This window comes from Bombus flavifrons, chromosome 1, assembly GCF_040668555.2.
Source record: "Bombus flavifrons isolate JBK064 chromosome 1, iyBomFlav1_principal, whole genome shotgun sequence".
NCBI lineage: Eukaryota > Metazoa > Arthropoda > Insecta > Hymenoptera > Apidae > Bombus > Bombus flavifrons.
This window is the reverse complement of record NC_138442.1, coordinates 1106922-1126828: the sequence shown is the minus strand read 5'-3', so window position 1 is coordinate 1126828 and position 19907 is coordinate 1106922. Positions and strand designations below refer to the sequence as shown.

Genomic DNA, 19907 nt, shown 5'->3' with positions numbered 1-19907 from the left:
TTTTGCGACCAGGTTTTCAGGACAGATATAGGAAGAAAAAAACAATATCGTATATAAACACCGCTCTATAGCGACTTAAATTTAAGTTATATATTTATAACACTAAAAAATGTAATTCCGACATACAAAACACTGTATGGCTATGTCGTACCGTCACGTATCGGTACCTTTGCCTAAACCACCCCACAATCGAAGTCCATTGTTTATTGTGAGCAACATACAAATGTAATACTCATCTACTGGTCAATAAACGTTATAAAAAGAAAAAAAAACAGTTGGGAATGGCGCAAAATCTACGTCATTCGGTGCTTGTCGCTTGTTTCCGTATAAACCGATGTTTTATCAAGAATATCATTGTAGCTTTATATACATATATTTTATATTAAATCTGGTAACATATCAATAAGTATACTCTTATTTAAGAATCTTAGAACTTAAATTTTTATGACAGGTACATACAAAAGTCTTTTAATTAAAGTATAAATATTTTTTAATAAAAATATAATATTTTAAAATATAAATAAAATATAAATAAAACATAAATATAAATTTAAAAATATAGTATATTACTTTTTAATAAGAAATACAGTACTCGGCTTGACAAAGTGAAGATAAATTAACAGTAAAAACAAAAGAATACTTACCAGCATTATAAAATGACAATATTAAGATAAACAGAACAAACTGAATTGTTATTTCAAGCGTACCAAGGTTGTATAAAGGGTCAAAGTTTGAAAACTTAAAACCAAATTTTCTTATGAACCAAATATAATTTTCTATTTAAAATTATGTAAAATAAGTTATAATTTATTAACTTATATGAAGTTTATGACATTAAACTGTAAATTATTAACTTTTTTATTGATAATTAAATTAAATTATTCACAAAGATTAAAAATTCGCTATTTTTATTCTTTACTAAATGCTGCATGCACTTCTCAAAAACTTATAGATAAAATATTTATATGTAATAAAATATTCCTATATGAAAAGGTTTCATTATTAAAACAAGAAATAAGCGAAACTACAAATTTACAAAAACTGTACTTCGCTATTATATGGACCAACAACACTCATAGAATGTCTATCGAGCATAAGCCGTGTCCTCGTTGGATTAAGATTTTTCTTGTCTTGCTCTAAAACGCTGAAGGATAAGTCCAGGATAAGTATCTGGCATTTACATTCGCGACAAAATCACGAACAAAAGAACAGGTTCTTAAGTGCTAATTATCACATTTTTCTTCCTTTCATTATTGATTAGTCCAACACGTATACTTCTACATAAAAGCATATTTGAAAAATAACATCGAATAAAAAATGAATATTTAATCGCTTTGTTAGACTACATGTGATTTTAAAATATCTTTCATCTCTTTCTATTATTAATAATAAAACTTATTATATACCTATGAATGTATATGAGTATACATATTCATGTAATATAATATGAAATACATGATTTCATATGTGTCCGCATAACGTATTTCAAATATGCGCAAATTAAAAAAAATATTAGTGATTATCCCCAACTTTAGAAAATAGTCATGTGCTTTTATAATTGTTCATAAAATGTTCATAATTTGTAATAAATCAAGTTCTTTGTCTATTCATATAAGTTAGAACTTATTGTAATTATCTATAGATGTAATGAAAAGGTATGTTTTGGTAGAAACTCAACAAATTAATCTTCTTTCATTGTAGGTGTAGGAAGAAATAGAGATAAATTTTTATTGAACTAACCAAAGCGAATCTAATAATAAGACGTGTTAGTTAAGAGAGAATATTTTCCTTTAGCATCACTTACAGTGGTATAATAGTACTTAAGCTAAATGAACAAATAAAGTCATTTCTTGGAAACAGTAATTAGAATTTAAGAAAATGCTCTTCAATTACAGATTAAATATGTAGCGGCACATGAGCTTGAGGACAATTCAAATCATGTTGTTATTTTGCCTCGGAGTATCAGTATTGTTACGATACACATAATGTAATAATAAATAAACTCCGTGCAAAACAATGTCACCGCTACGTGCAACCGTCGAGCGAACTCGAATTCAAATTTTTCGGCTCTCCCCCAACCAGTATAAATAGACGGACGCGATCGTAAGGATTTCAGTATCTACGAGTGTCTACCGAGTGTCTGTCAGTTATGAACGAGTTATTACCGATCTTATTTCGCGACTTATACACTGTCTTAGCGAATCCGTTAGTAGCGTCTTTGCGGACATTATCTGTACTAATTTATTTATCATTTTAGATATACTTGACGGTTTCATAATAAATCTCACCATCAACCATCCTACACAAGTCCTCCACAAATATTTCTAACTATCTTTTACCCTATATAAAGATTGTTTTGACTTTCGATTAAATCAAATATTTCTTTCTTTCAAATATACCGCCTACTTTTTAAAGCGTTCTCACAATTAGTTGATAAATGATTGATATTTTTGTATCTAATTAGTCTCTAGTAGAAGAAACATTCTTTGTTTCATAATTCATAAAGTTCGAACAAGTTAAGATCTACAAATTTCTGATACAGATTACAAAAAAGAAAAAGAAAATATATAAATATATTTTATTAGAATTGTGTTTAGAAAATGTTTTCATTGTGGAAATGCTAAAAAATAATAACATTAATAATCCTTATCAGAATTAAATTCAAAATTTTATTTCTTTCCGCAAAATTCTGGTGGTGACTCCTTGTTCTCACGTGAAACTTATGACGCGTAACGAAATCGAATCTGAAAAGCGATGAATCCACATTTCGGAGCTCGAAAAGTCCGGGAGCCCTATACGACGCTCCCCTGTTCATCCTTGTGTACACGCAATGCAGGATCGGCTTTACTCGCGTCGCGGCTGCCGTAAGAAATCGGACCATTTGCTGTAAATAGAGACAGGCAAACAAACGAAACAGAACGGCGAGTGGCAGGAAACGACGCGACATATGAGGAGTGACTGCAAATATGCAAGCGACCCTTTCGTCTGTTCCTCGACGATGCAATTTGCTCGACGTATATACATACATCCCAGATAAGTCGGTGGTGAGGTATTAACCGCTAATACGCGCTATCACGATGCTCCAATTTGCGCGATAGAACGCTTTTATGCTTCGCCGTGTACAGAAGCTAACTAAAGTATTTGAACACTTATCATACAAAACATTTACATATGTATTGTGTGTATTATATAAAACATCTTGAATTTTCAAAAGAAAACATTTATATGCACATCGTATATATTGTATGAAATATTTTGAACTTCTATTAAACCTGTAATGAGACACAACTGTCACGATTATTGATAAGATTTGAAACTAATCTGAAAATGTACATATTTGGAAGTTAGAAGATATTTTCTCCAAACAATGAATAGCCTTATTAATATACAGAAATAATATATGAGATAATATATCCATTAATATAATGGATAAATGCAACTTGGATATTTTTGTGTTCTCTATGAAATAGACATATATATATGTCGGAGATGAAAGGACATCGGAGCCTTCCCTTTGGAACCCCGGGAAAATCCCTTAACACCGTAATCTAGATTACGTTCAAGATTTATGATAATGAGCTTGGACTCGAGACCAGTCGCCGAACGTAGCCGCGGTCACGGGATGAACGCTTTGTCTAACAAACGTATGAAGTAATTCTATAGCTCTCCTTAAAAGAAATATTTCTGGCGACACGCGACAGTAAATATTCCAACGGTCTCTGTCCCGTGACTCGTCACACGCAGACTCTATTCTTCGAGTAAGATAATTGCCAGATGTCAATGCGTCTCCGCAGTACATGTTCAGCTAGCCTGAGGACCCGTTATAAATCTTAAGATTTAACTAACTAAAGTCCTTCAAACAAACAGTCTTTGTCCCAACTACGAGAAGATAGAGGAGACCTATTTTTCAACGAACGACGTCTCCCACTAGCAACTTTCCCTGAAGGGCGGCTAGCATCTTTTTCTAAACACCGATATGGAGATTGACCAATTAGCAGCAACGTCAATTTCCCTTACTTTCTGAACGAAGACTATCCTCGACGAATCCGATGATCTCGTGTCCTTAGACTCACCCCATCATAGTTTTCCTCTGCAGCATCATCGCGACGAAAAGTCATTCTCTCGCGAGATCGTATTAGGGACTTACTTAGCGTCTGTACGCTCGGTGGATATTCCACGTTTTAACAAAGAGTCCGACTTAGATTTTGTGGGCACGTTCATCCATCATCCCGTCGACCGTGGATTCGTTATTGAACCTAGGATCATTGTCATTAGTTTCTCGAGTATCTAATTACCACGGTTACTTGTCCAATTCTATAATAATCGTATCTGCACTAGTCAATGTCTTCTCTATTGCTTATCGACAATGTGTAATCCAAACGAAGATTCGTTTCACGCCCCTAACCCTAATTCCAATGTAAACCCGACATATATATATATATTTACACTAAATGTCTTCTATTCTAATAAGCCGTAATAGTTTATCTATATGTATTTTCAGATTTATTTTAAACATTAGTAATATTAATATATGATAGTTGGACCTGAGTAGAATCTCAATGAAATTTGAAAATGTTTCGTATAATATATATTAGGTTGTCGGAAAAGTTTCTTTCCTTTTATGAGGAAATAATAGACACACAACGACTTTGTTTTATATTATTTTGTCGAATTTCGTACGATCCATTTTGTTCTGTTGAGATAAACACTGCGACATTTCACAGACTTGGTTTCTCGTTTGTATGAAGGTGCACTGTCGTAAAAAACACGTTTGTGACAAAAAGACACTTTCCGGACAACCTAATATAATACATTCATAAAAGGTGTGTTCAAATGTTCTTCCAAACACGTTTGTGAACCACTTTATATATGTTATATATGTACAGGGTGTATAAAAGATAAATATCATGACCACCACAGCGGAATTCTACGCCTCTAGGTCGGTTGCCATTTGTAAAAAAAAATTACCTCAAAATGAATCTGAACCTTGAATTTTAAGGTCAAATCTCTTCCGCTTGCATTGTATTCTACTTATCATGAGGAGCAAACTTGCCAATTTACGTTGACCAATTATATTTACTAACTAATTATATAATTATTGACATTACTTATAACATATTTGTCGGGTTTGTCGGGTTGGCGTTAGTCTTTGGGCCGCGTTGCGTATCTTCATTAGGACAAACCATCGTAGTTGTTCAATGGAGATTATATTTACAATTATATGTACAAGTGTTGATTTAACAGGGTTTAACAATTAATCGTGGTAATTAGACACTCTTAATGTAAAGACAATGTTCTTAGGTTCAATAACGAATCCACGGTCAACGGGGAAAACTCTTTGTTCAATAGAATATATTTTGAAACACAAAGAGACGTTAGCTGTGACGCTCGGTATTATTCTGACCGATTGACCAGACGTTGTGTGTAAAATCTCCAAGGTGATCACAAGAATAAAAGACTGACACGATCACATTTGTCAATTGCATATTGACCGGGGTTATCAACAAAATTCCAGGCGCCGTTACTAGGCAGACCTGCGTAGAGCCGTTATTGCTCCTGCCCCGGGGCTTGTTTGTTAATACAGCGTGTGTTCCTCAATATTGGTACTTCTACTGTTAAGGAAAAACGTTCATCGCGTGACCGTGGCTATGTCACGTAAACTTAAGGGTAGGTTGATGAAATAAAATAGCTGAGTCGTAACACAACTACTGTCTTTTTATTCTAGCACAGCACAGGTTTACATTGATCAGAGAGATGTTCACTGTTCGAGGGTTTTGTCTATTTCTTCCTAGGTGTCCTCGTCTCATTACGGAGGAAAGCTCAGTGTGGGTGTGCCCTTTTTAATTAACGGTGTTTGTATTTTCAATAATGTTAGAAACTTGAACTGAGGACTTACCACCATTGATAAAGCATACTGGCGTTGGCTTTCCTTCGAGGTATACAACTTTTTGAACGGTTTCTCCTGGTGCGAGGATTTATTCTAGCTGTAGCAGAAGGATGTTATCATCTAATTTCAAAGTTTTATTGGAGAGTTCGAATTGGTATTGATTTAAACCGGGTAAGCCTAATATGCCATCTTCTAGAATAGGGAAATTATCGTCTACCAATGAAAAGTCTATCTGTTTGTTCAAAAAATTCAACTTGACTTTGGAGTTAGATTCGTATTTGGAATGTCCCATGGAGAATTTCTTTGTGTCTGGTATTATTGTCCTTCCTGGGTAGCATCCTCGTTTAAGCAAGTTGACTCCTGCTCCAGTGCTAACGAGAAATCGCAATCCTCGTCGTCCTGGTAATTGTAGTAGTATTGTGGGTAATCGTTCCTGAATATGATCTATTCCTAGAGGGGCTTTTCTTTGAGGCGGTATTTGAAAATTTTGACATTGATTGGGAAGGTGTCCCAATTGATTGCATTTGGAACATTTCATTTGTGTCCTTTCGCTTAATGGTTGGTTCCCAAACTTTGTAAAATTGTTCGTTCTTGGTTGAAAGTTTCGTGTGCGTGGAGTTTCATTATACATATTATTTGTAATAGCAAGGCGGTTACTTACTGGATGAGATGTCTGGTTACAATAAGATGGTGGGGCGGTTGTTTGTTGTGTCATCCGTCTGCGAGCGTTGTGTTCGCGAACGTATTTTTCCATATTCATTGCTTTTTTTTCTGCTTCGATGATATTTGGGGGGGGATTAGCCATTAGTACCAGCCCTATTTCTTGATGAAGGCCTCTTAAATAGTCGGTCACAGAGTCCATGTATAGTTGATTGTTCATCATTCGTCGAGTTAGTTCATCATTTTTATACTCGTTGGCAATGCTGTACTGGAGTTTATTAAAAGCACTTCGAAATCTGATGCTGTAGCTTTGCACACTTTCCGTTAATCCTTGCCTTATTTCTCTTAGTTCGTCTTGGTGTTCTCTCACTGATGCTTGAGTAGCTACGTTACGTCTCAACGCTTCGTACAGGGTTTCGAATTCGGTAATACGGATATTGCGGATTGCCATTGCGGCTTTTCCCACAATTTTCTTTGTTTTAATCATTTTTAATAACAATGTTTGTTCGCTGCACGTTATTCTTATTTCTTGTATTTCATGGATAAATTCCTCTACCCCTACATCATTTTCTCCGTTTAGTGTCGAAATACATTTTAGTGCGTCTTTAGCTTTAACCTTCGGTCGCGTAAAACGTTTAGGAAAAATTCTGTCCTCGGATGATTGAGATGGTGTCTGAGGTATTGGAGGAGGAGAAAGATCTGATTGATCTTTAGCAGTGTGACTTACTTCATCTATGGTTACTAGGGAACTGGCTTCTGATACATCTCCCATTTGTATTCTTGCTAAATTATTCCTCATTCGTGCGATCTCTGCTGTGAGTCTTTTTTCTCTTTCGATTGCTGCGTGTTCAATTTCGTCAATACGTCGTGTGAGTATGCTAATTTGTTGTGTGACAGTCTCTAATATAGCCTTAACTGTTGGGTCTATCCCACTACTAGTTGATACGGTGTTAACAGTCTCGGTTTTATCCTTTTGTCGCATTGCCATTATTATCGTACTGTCTCTTCTCGTTCTGTATTTGACAAAAAAATCCAGAGTTTGCTCACCTTGATCGTTTAGCCCGTAGGAAACGTTCCGTTGCGGTGTTCCTTTGTCAAAACGTCAAAAGTGTTTGCTCTGTTGCAGTGGTTCGCTGATCCTCAATCTTCAAAGTTGACCGTAGCCCGTAAATTCGTAAAAATGCGTAATTCCGTTTTATTAAAGTTGATGGGTCCTGGCACGGATCGCCAAAATGTTACGTAAACTGAAGGGTAGGTTGATGAAACAAAATGGCTGAGTCGTAACACAACTAGTGTCTTTACTTTCTAGCACAGCACAGGTTTACACTGATCGAAGAGATGTTCACTGTTCGAGGGTTTTGTCTATTTCTCCCTAGGTGTTCTCGTCTCATTACGGAGGAAAGCTCGGTGTGGGTGTGCCCCTTTTAATTAACAACGCGGATTCGTTGTTCGCACCTTCCGTTAGGAAAAGTGAGGGTAACGATCCACGATGCCAATTGGTCATAGGCCATGTTAATAAATGAAGATAGAAGGAGAAAGCCTCCTACCAACGTGGCTAGTAGATAATATTGTTTATGGGGAAAACCAGCTTTTTCGTTAGTCAAGTATTGGGTTTTTTCCATTAGGTGACTACCTACTTTCCCCGTAATTAGTAAGGACCCTAAGGGCTGTTTCAAGGACCATCCATAAACAGATAACAGTTACAGAAATAATAAACTTAAAGGTTTAAGTTTATGGTGGGTCCCTGGGGTAATTGAGGGTACGCGGTGAAACCTGCACACGTCCGGCCTCTGATATAAATTGACGTTACAGCTACGTATTATATTATATATAATATGCTTTAAATGGCTACTCATGTTGTCCACTAATTTTTTACTCAATATATATCTGCAGCAAATATCTTGTAATTTCTGTATACATTTTCAGATTGGTTTCAAAATTTACATGGATACAAAATCTTTTTATGTACAGTATTCAAATACTTCGTGAGCCACTGTGCGTATTTATATACATATGTACATAGGTATATGAAGTGATTCCAAAATCGTGTTGCATTCAGAAAGGAGATGATTTTTTATGTAACGGAACAAAATCCTGACAATGGCTGGTTTTTTTGGTTCAATCCTTAAGATTCATGAAACATATACTTGAAAAATATATGATCTCAAATTTATAGCTAATAGTGTATACATATAAGTTACATCTAAAGTTCAGATTATCAGAAACCTAAATTAACAGGAATTCTTAAATTCAAACACCTAAATTATAATATGTATGTGAAAATATGTACTTATGTCTTCTTATATTCTCAACTTACATAACTTACTTAATCAATTCAGCCCATCTTATATTCTAAGACTTTAATAAAGCTCACTTTATCTTTTGTGTGGAGATTCAAAATATTCACGGTTATCGGTCAACTGATATACCTCCAGCGTTCTGTTCTATATAGCAAGAATACTGAAATAATTTAATTTTCTTATTTTATCTTTTCCATTGCATTGCACTAAGTATAATTTTGAACGATTTTAGAAAACTTATTTGAAATCAGTGAATAATTCCATGTTAAAGCCAATTGTTTGTGTAGTTTAAAAAAAACTTCTCGATCAATTTGATCTTCGAATATTGAAATGATAGAATGTTTTTCTACTAAATTCTACCAAGCATTGGAGAATATGTTAATTAAACAATTTGTATAAGTAAATAGCTGGGTTATCCGAACATTGATTAAAAAAATACTGTAAGGAAAGTTTTTCTACCTTGTTCTGAATACAAATTTCGAGTTAATAATAACACTACAACTAAGAACTACTACGTTCACTACTAATTAATAACTGTATATAATAGTAACAATGCACAGGCTACAGAAAACATTTCTGCATCACTGTATTTATTATAGAATTTATATACTGATTAATTACTTTCAAGTATATTAAATTTTGTGTCATTTAGTAATATTTTCATGACTACAAAAAATTGATACTGTGAGATTGAGATGTAAGATTGAGATGTTGCTAAAAGAACATTTCGTTAGAAAATAAGGAAAATAAGGAGTACGAAATACTTTCCGTAACTACTGTATATAATACAATATTGTTACTGACAATATGTTTCGCCGAAGAAATAAAAACGTGAGGATTTTTGTGGATCATTTATAACGCTCACTTTAGCAATCAAGAGGTTATTTTAGAGAACGAGGTTTTACACCAATTGACAATCCTGTGTTATATCTCCAACTATAAGCAGTATCTCCAAGCATTCGTGAAATATCCTTTTAGTCAGTGAACAATTAGTGAATAATCTCGTGCGGGTCTTTCAATTGCAAGAAGCATTGACGCGCGTTTGCAGAGTAGTGTATTGTTAACCGTTCGTAATAATCATTTGTACATCGCGTCGCAGCAATCGTATCGTATCGTATATTCCTTTGTAACAATTATTCATAAATCTCGTCTCACAAGTCGGAGACAATTCGAAAACTTTCTCATCTTTTGAATACAATTTTTGGTGTTGTTGATTGTTCATCGCGCATTCAACCACAACTCCTTCTCAAGGATCAGTTACCAAAGGTTAATTCAGTGGGTAACAAGCATAACACACTGTCATCGATATTGGACACATGCTCGCGCACGTGTACACTATATAATATATAAGTATAATATTTGTAAAAGTAGTAGCAATTCTATTAGAGCATAATCGTTTAAGCAACAACTTACATTAAAATAGAAGCAATTTAATACATACATATACATACTTGCATAATGGGAAATTACTCGATGCTGCGTGAATATAAACAAAAATAAGACATTCAATTTCTGCTTTCTAGAAGTCCCTAAAAATTTTGTTTTGTTTGCAATTAAATATCTCCATCCCGATAAAGTTTTCAGAAATAATTCAGCTAAACCAACTTTCATAAAACATTAAAAATGTAAAATGTACGCTGTACAATTTTCCAATCATGTACATTTTTCACGTAAACGGCGTCCCTCTAAAGCGATCTTTTGAAACTGTCACCTAATACACGTAAGAAATAAATCATTTTTCAGCTTGAAATTCAAATGGGTCACCAATGTTCTATGGAAGACAATTCGCGATGAGAATGTATAAATAAATACGTACATGTACAAACATGTGCATTTGTAGGTCCTATATACTTACACGAACTCGCTTTGCATTCATTAGCAGAGATAACATCGCATTGGAACTGCAACAAATGTTTCTGACATATCGAAAGTAAAACTTTTGCAATGATTCCAAACTGTGGTACTGATTTCTCTTCTATTTACTACCAGTTACTTCTCTTTAGAACTGAAATCTGTTGCTAGCTCATATTGTGCAATTTATAATGCACATACGATGAATAACGAATGCTTTGTCCTCTATCGTCGTATTGAATTGGTTTCTACACTTGTCTACCATTGAATAATCCTATTTAATTTAAACTGTTCCATATTTAACTAAAAATGCAATTTTTTAAAAGTAATTTATAGAAGAATTATATAATTATATAATATAATTATAAAATTTATTTTTAGTTTTATATAATAATCATAAAATAAAATTGTATAATATATCATATGATTTATTAAGAAATTATTTTGCGATACATTGTACTTCCTCAGTTATAAAACACAGTTAAAGTGAATTGTACATTCATTCTTTTCTTAAATTGTCAGGTTATAGTTTCTAAAAAATGAATAGATGAAATTAAAAACCGCTTCTCTAGATTTTGAAAATAAGAAGTACAAATTACATGAAAATACAAAAATATATAATTGATTTTATTATATGCTACAGTGCACTAGAAATGACACTTTTATAAATTACACATAAGGTGATGAAATGATCGATAACATTGATAAAAAGAATTATACAATTTTAATAGGTGATTTCAAATGCGCATCATAGAAATTGGAATTGTAGAAGAAATGACACTAATAACGAAAAATGTGCAGTTATTAAATGTACAACCAGAGGGGCCTAAGCTCAGGCGGCTTAAGACGTTCGGGGGGAAGCTAGACGAGAGGTGTGGAAGCGGTGGCGCTCCGACCTACTCGCCGAAAACCAGGTCCGTGGCCACCAGGCCGTTAGATCGGTTCTGCCAAACTGGGAGGCTTGGAAAGACCGCGGAGGGCTTCCGCTGTCCTTCCGGATCACGCAGGTGCTCACAGGACATGGAGTATTCGGGGAATACCTGCAGAAAATCGGAAGAGAGGTGACGAACACCTGTCATCACTGTGGTGAGGGCGAGGACACGGCCCAGCACACGTTGAAATTTTGTCCGGCGTGGAAGACCCCACGTCGTATTCTACGGTTAGCGATTGGCGAGAGATTAGACCTCTCGTCAGCTGTGAAAGCGATGCTGAGGGGGCAAGAAGAGTTCCTCGCAGTCCGCTCATATTGCGAAGGCGTAATGCTCGTAAAGGAACGAACAGAGCGGAAGAGGGTGAGAACATCCCACCCTTGCAGGGTTCCGCGCCTAAATGGTCATGGGGGCCGACACGTCGAGGAGGGTGTGGATCTCCTCAGACTCGCACGACGGTCCAGGGGATGGCGTTGAGAGGGATGGTCCTTCCCAATGCCCGAACTAACCAAAGAACGACTTCCTCAGACAGGAGAAGACGCAGGAGTGCTGTGGCAGTAATTCGAAAGAGGTCCCGGGGCATCCCAGGTGAACGTCAGGCGGTCCCCCGTGGGGTTTTAGTCGGTAAAGTTCGACACTACCCCACCGCTTCGCAGAAGAGCGGGCGGGGGGGGGGTGTCCACGAGGATTTCCCCACGTATAAAAAGAAAAATTATTAAATGTGCAGTGTGTGTTGTGTTAAATATATAATTAAACAGTAAAAAATAATATAATTTTGATCATGCTATGTTCAAATAATATAAGTGAAATGGCTACAGCCATTTAAAAATAATACTATTATGCACTTTTGTATTCAGCGTTAAACCATAATTCTCCTTCTGTTAAAGAATATTTTATTTCTCTGAATTTTATTACTAAAACATTCATTAAAGTAACAGTTCCCAAAGTGGAAGAAGAATTTCTTTCCTATTCTTGATATTATCCATAAACGTATGTATCTACATGCGGAATATTTACTGTAGCGCTTTAAAGATCAAAATAGATTCTTCGAACACTGCTCATATCTAGCAGGAAAAAATCCCATTTGGAAACAAAATTTTGCAAACACCAGCAATGTTTGCAAAAAGATAAAATATAATAAATAGTGTTTCTTTCGACATCTTTATACAGTAAAATTTAAATGTAATAAATGGATTACTTACTGGCAGTGCACTGTCACTAAAAAATTTAAGATTGGCTAGTTTTATCACAAAAAATCATTTTGTTTTAAATCTTAAGTAATTTAAAATTCCAAAGAATATTAATTCTCGAGATTAATGTTCTTATATGTAGTTCTTTTATAATAGAAATAGAAATGGAAAAATATTTTAAGGTTTGAATGACTTTCCTAAACGTAAAGTTTAATTCATTTGAATAATTCATTAAAGGCTTATGTTAAATAACGTACAATATTAGAAATATCTGTATCCTCATTTTGTGTATTTCATATACATTTCTAATGTATGTTACTTAGTGTATATTTTGTACGAACTTTATTGTTATATCTATCTATTAAAAGAATGCATGTAAAAATAATTATTTACGATTTATAATCACTTAAATATTTTACTATAAAATAGTAAAATTAAAGTATCACCTTCATTGAAAATATATTATCAAATTTTGTACTGGTTAAATTATTATAAAGGACGCAAAAGATTATTACACAGAAGTCAAACTATATGTTTTAGTATAACAATATGTCTATTATTTATGTAAGAGAACTAATAGAAGCAGTCTCAAGCATTTCGGTGTTGATTCATTTTCCCACAGTAAGTACAACTATAAGTTAATGATATTTGTCACTGTCAAACTTATTTCGCATTCATAGAACTTTTCGCTCTATTTCATGTAATTATTTATATTCGTGCATATATTTCATTAATGATGCACTTTCGACTATTATTTGATTATTACTATTTTACTCGAAAGTTTTAATACACGTTGTTATAGAAATATTTAACAATAACAAAAAAGCGCATTAACATCTTTTCAAATATTGATTATAATTAGTTAGTGTTTTAAGTATATTAAAGAGGCTGATTCTGGAAACTGAGTTCAATCGTAGATATATTCTAAATAAGGATAAAACGTATATATTAATTTGTGAAAGTCATTCTGTATTTTCGTACAATGTATTAATTTATGAAAGTTTTACTCTGTATATCTATGTTTCTCATTTATACTTAAAATAGAACTGCAGTTCCTGTAAATTATCAAAATTATTCTAACAATTACAATGAAATATTACTAGGAAACGCAATGGGGTGACTTTATGATACGGCCAAACATCGTAGATCTTTAGTTCATTCGTGATTTAGTACTTTTAGTGAAATTCCATTTATTAGAGATCAGTTATTATTCCGTTTAAGTTTATCAAATATTATACAATCATACCTCAAAAAATCTCGGTACTTCAAAGTGCCGATTGTTTGATCTGGTAGCATCTGTCACACTATTGTTAAATTTCCATTCACCAGTGACCAACTTTTACACCCCCGCGCTAAGGACATATTGCATTACGGACGCACTGAAAAAGGTAACTGAGGATTGGTTGCCTTTAGGAATAAATCTCATAGTTATTCTTCAATTAATGTCATTAATTGTAGTAGTCGACCATCACTCATAGTTAGTCGCTACTCTGTCATATTTTAGATTCCATAGTTTAGCACAAAAGTAAAGCACGGTAATTCTAGCCTCCAATACGTAGTGGTTGTTCGAACAGATTTTATTAATCATGAATGATCATCAAGGACCATCCAAGGGATAAAAGAAATGTATTAAAATATGCTATTAATAAAGAATAATGAAATTTATATAAATGAATTCAATTTAGTCTAGATTACGATAAAGACGATAATAGTTTAACTCTTTGCGGTCGTATGTTTGCTCTCAGTCACTAAAGCAAACAATTATTTTGATTGCATATTACAGCAAATCGACCGTTTCAGAGATACATAGATTCTTGATAAGACTATATAAGTTTCGTTGAGCGTAATTAAAAATTTTCGTCTTTTAGAATATCTGGTAAACAATACTCTGAAATGACAAAAAGAAAATTTGCGGAAAACGTGAAATTGAAAGTAGTGAAAATGAATTTTATTTTGATTTGTTTTGAAAATACTTTTGGCAGTGATTCTGAAAGTGATACAGTTCATATAGAGATGAGTGACGCAATTAGAATTTTGGAGTAACTGTGAAATAGAAGAAAATAATGAAAACCAGGAAGACAATCGTTTTCAAATAAAGAGGGAAGGATTAATGGCAAACTGTATATTACGCCACTATAAAGATATTAAGAGCAAAGATTGTTGATGCGTTCCAACCGAAAAATTAAGGAAGGAAGACACCAAACTAATTATTTTTGCAATACATGTTCTCAAAAATTATGACTTCACATTGGACAAAATTATGAAAGATATACGATGGAACAGTATAAAATATAATTTTTGTATGAAATATAATTTTTATATAAAATAAAACTATATTATAATGTTACGTATAGATAAAGTTTAAAAAATAATTAATTCGGTTTATTATTTATAATCTCCCATTATACCCACTTTCACGTATTACTGTTCGTTCAATGAAAATTAATATTACCATCAGTATGTCACCTTCGTATAAAATTAATGCGATCGCAAAGGTTAATTATTCTTTTGTTTACAACTCGGAAACCAAGACTGAGCATCCATTATATATATAGGAAAAAATTATCCAAAATGATGATCTTGACAATATATTTCAAGGGCATCGAAATCGGTGAAAAGGTACTTATTCGACAGTTTATCTAGTGTTTTCGTAAAATTTATTACGAGAAAGATAATCGTGATAGATATCGAGGTTCTGTATAAGGCTAGATATTAAAAATATGGTATTGAAACTGCAGGCACAATCATTAAAGTACGAAAATTGCACTCCGTTATCACTTAATTAACATTAAACAAGTACTCACCATCGCTACGCTGCGCGATACCCCTCTTGTCTCCTTTACCCATATTTTCTTCTCCCTCTAACCCCTAAGGTGAGAACCGTTTTCTTCGTCTCCCGCCTGAAATTCAATTATAATGTAAGTGCATTTAATTATTACGTGTTTTGCCCGTACCTACACGATACAAGCCATGTTGTGTTCTTGACACACAAGAGCCTTATAAAAGCAATGTGACATACGTATGTTTCATCATTTCGTTATTTTGTGTATGTACTTTCGCACAAACTGGTCCTGATTCAATTTGTCTCAGAATGCCAGAACGGGGGGGGGGGGGGGGGGTAAGAATTGGTCTCCACAAAGGTATAGTCAGTAAAAGAAATTTTAGGATTTACAGAACGATCATTCGTTAAATAATACATTAAAAATATGCATTGAGAAGATGTATAAAGATTTATTTATGAAGAATCTTTCAATCTTTATGTTATGCTATGGTTAAAAAGAAGTACTTTAGTACGGCATAGTTAAAAGTAGGAATAATCTGTAATGTCTGGATATAATTTTTATGTAAATAGATAAATATATATATATATTCATGGAGTTATAAAATAAAAATTAATTATATAGCTAGTGTTATTTTTTTTCTTTTTTTATTTATTAAATTTACAATCAATTCTCGCAGTGAGAATTTTCAGTAGTGTTATGACAGCCAAAAAATTGTAGCGGCACTCGACAGCAAACTTTCCAACGGTTTCTGTCTCGTGGCTCGCTACACAAAGACCCTATCCTTCGGACAAGACGATTGCCACATGTCGATACATTCTTCCAAAATATTTTCAGCTAACCTAAGGACCCGCTTTAAATCTTAGGATTTACTTAGCTAAGGCCCTCCAAAGGAAGTCTTTGTTTCAACAGTCCCTATACCTACTACCCACTACGGGAAGATACTGGAAATCTGCTTTCCCTACGTACGACGCTTCCTGCTAGCAACTTATTCTCAGGAGTGGTTAGCATCCTTTTCCAACCAACGACTCAAAATTTAGCCAATTAACAGCGACGTCCATTTCCCTCACTTTCCGAACCAACGCTTTCCTCAATGAATCCGATGATCTCGTATTCTTAGACACACCCCACGATAGTTTTTCCTATGCAGCACCATCGTGATGGAAAGTCAGTCGCGAGACGCCTGTCCGAATTGATAGTTGGTAGTTGGCAGCAATCACTGATCCGAATCGCTCGACATCTCAGGCAATCATCGTCCGAACTCGTAGCGCATATCGAATCGTATCTACCTGAGTTCGAACTTGTAATCGCGAATTGAAATTAATAACCGCGAGTTTTACGCCAAGTGTACTCATCGAATATAGTTGTTAATAAATATTTATTGTTAAACAAATTCGAGTGTTTCTTCAATACCTATCACACATTCACCTCAAATTGGTAACCACCCGACGTGATTTAACGTGATATATAGTGAAAGAGGTGACTGTGATAGTGCTATCAACATTTCAATCACCGATTTTAAGTGCGTTTCGCAATGGAAAATAATAATCAGGGAACTTTAGCCAGTCAGGTGGTCAGCATGTGTCCACTGCTGCCTACGAACACGACGGCATGGTTCGCCCTACTGGAGAGGCAATTCAAGGCAGCGCGGATTTCGGACGACAACATAAGGTACGTGATGCTAGCCAAATGCCTCAACGATCAACAGCTACAGGACGTCGAAGACCTTATGATGAACCCGCCAGACACGGGACGCTATGAAACACTGAAACACGCGCTCATTCGCATACTAACCGATACGGTCACGACACGGGTAAAGAAGTTGCTGGAAAGCGAAGAGATGGGCGATAGAAAGCCATCCCAGTATTACCAAAAAAAACTCTCCAACCCCTCCACGCCCGATGATTTTATCCTCAGGCTGTGGAGGAACCAATTACCGGTCCGCATCAGGCGTATCCTTGCCGAAGTCGACGACTCGGACCCGAGAAGGTTATTGCGGCAAGCGGACCTGATCGCTGAAGAATTCGGAGAGGATTATCAGCGCACCGCCCGAATAACAACGGTAATGGATCCACCAGCGCAAAACGCTGGAACAAACGAATCGTTGGCCACCACAGTCAATGTGTTGAGCGAGCGAATGTCACAGATGCAGGCACAGATAGAAGCGTTGAGCATCGATAACCATCGTCGACCACGACCACGATCACGCTCGCGTACGCGATACCATCGCCGTTCGCGCTCCCGAGATCCGCCGCAGCAAGACGTCTTTGTTTCTACCATGCAACGTTCGGAGAACGCGCGAGGGGCTGTCGTTTTCCATGCACTTGGAAGTCGGGAAACGAGATCAGCCGTCCGTAGATGCGGCAGATAACGACGGCTTGGGATCCCGCCGCTTCTTCGTTACGGATAAGGGAACGAAAATTTCCTTCCCCGCAACAAACATTGAACACCATAGCACCGAAAAGCGCGACGTAATAATACCGCCTGGTGTCCAAAACGAACAAAGCGAAGGGGACTCAAGAATTCATTACACCACGCGCGCGGGCAGGAAAGTTCGCTTTCTTGATCGTTTTTTTCGAACAAGATAATTGCCAGATGTCGATGCATACTTCCAAAATATTTTCAGCTAACTTAAGGATCCGCTATAAATCTTAGGATTTATTTAGCTAAGGCCCTCCAAAGGAACAAATAGTGTTTGTCTCAACAGTCCCTATACCTACCATCCACTACGGGAAGATACTACAAATTTGCTTTCCCCACGTACGACGCTTCCTGCTAGCAACTTTCTCTCAAGGGTGGTTAGTATCCTTTTCCAACCAACGACTCAAAATTTAGCCAATTAACAGCGACGTCCATTTCCCTCACTTTCCGAACCAACGCTTTCCTCAACGAATCCGATGATCTCGTATCCTTAGACACACCCCACGATAGTTTTTCCTATGCAGCACCATCGTGATGGAAAGTCAGTCGCGAGACGCCTGTCCGAATTGATAGTTGGTAGTTGGCAGCAATCACTGATCCGAATCGCTCGACATCTCAGGCAATCATCGTCCGAACTCGTAGCGCATATCGAATCGTATCTACCTGAGTTCGAACTTGTAATCGCGAATTGAAATTAATAACCGCGAGTTTTACGCCAAGTGTACTCATCGAATATAGTTGTTAATAAATATTTATTGTTAAACAAATTCAAGTCAATTCCTTCAATACCTATCACACATTCACCTCAAAATATTGAATTAGATGAAAGAAAAATATTTTAATAATATGTTTTATCAACTTGTTGACAGTAATTTTAAAAGTATTCTGCTATAAAAGACGAAAGATATAATTTATTGCTTTTCCTTGTTGTCTTCATAAATAATATTTTCAAATAGAGTCCACAAACTGAATGTTGTATGAATTCTATGAATAGAATCTCTATAAATTTTCAATTATGAAAATATTTTAGACCTTTTTTTTACGATTCATTAAAGTTTAACAATTTTGTAATTCTCGCAGCAAAATGAGCGTGCAGCAAACTTCATCAATAAAGTAAACGAAAAGTCAAGAATGGAGATAGAACTTCTTTATTCCGGAAGACTAAAAAAGAACATTGTTTGGAAATGTATCTCTGCTTAAAATGATTTTTCATTTATCTCGCTCTATTATTCTTTATCTCTTTCATTTATCTCTTAATAATTATTTAATTATAGTTTATTAACTTTTTACTACCCATCATTATACATGCATGTATTTTGTTATTTAATTGTATTTTATTGTTGTAGAAGAAAAAATTAATTTTATGTTCTAGGATTTCATTCATTTAAACTAAAACTATGATATGAAAAGTTTTGTGTAAGCTTTTGAGAAAAGTAGACTACCCTACATTTACAATAAATATGAAATATTTACTTTTAAAAACACAAATGTAGCAGTCAAGGATTTTTATTAGTTTTATAATTTGAAGAGACACAGGGTCGCGCCGATAAAACACATTTTAATGCTTCTTGCTCAATTTTGGATCAGGAATTGTACACGTAGAAAACTTTTTTGTGTTAAATCTTTCAAGAACATGCATAAAATTTAAGAATTTAAGACCCGTTTAAAAGTTTTAACTGAGTGGAGATTATGCATACAGTATACAATTTATTTTTTGAATGTATATTGCCAAAGGAAACCAAAAGAAAGTTTTCCAGAAAAACGCGGTTAAATCTCACTTAAAAATACTGTGAGAACATACAACGCTGTATGTTCATATTTGTTTGTATTTAGCTATATACTCTTATCTTTCGAAATATTCTCGTATGTTCATGACTTACTTTCCATTT

At 34.9% G+C, this 19907-nt stretch overlaps 1 protein-coding gene across 3 annotated transcripts in view; it reads right to left on the bottom strand.

The window, feature by feature from the left end:
• Positions 1-19907, bottom strand: part of LOC138184155 (uncharacterized) — a 358970-nt gene that overhangs the window by 303920 nt on the left and 35143 nt on the right. For all 3 annotated transcript variants that reach the window (XR_011174265.1, XR_011174266.1, XM_069121862.1), the window contains exon 2: positions 15622-15717. Coding sequence is in view for 1 of the 3 variants with exons in the window: in XM_069121862.1 (XP_068977963.1) it covers positions 15622-15664 (43 nt within the window). In the remaining 2 variants the exon portion in view is untranslated. The remainder of the gene's footprint in view (positions 1-15621; positions 15718-19907) is intronic.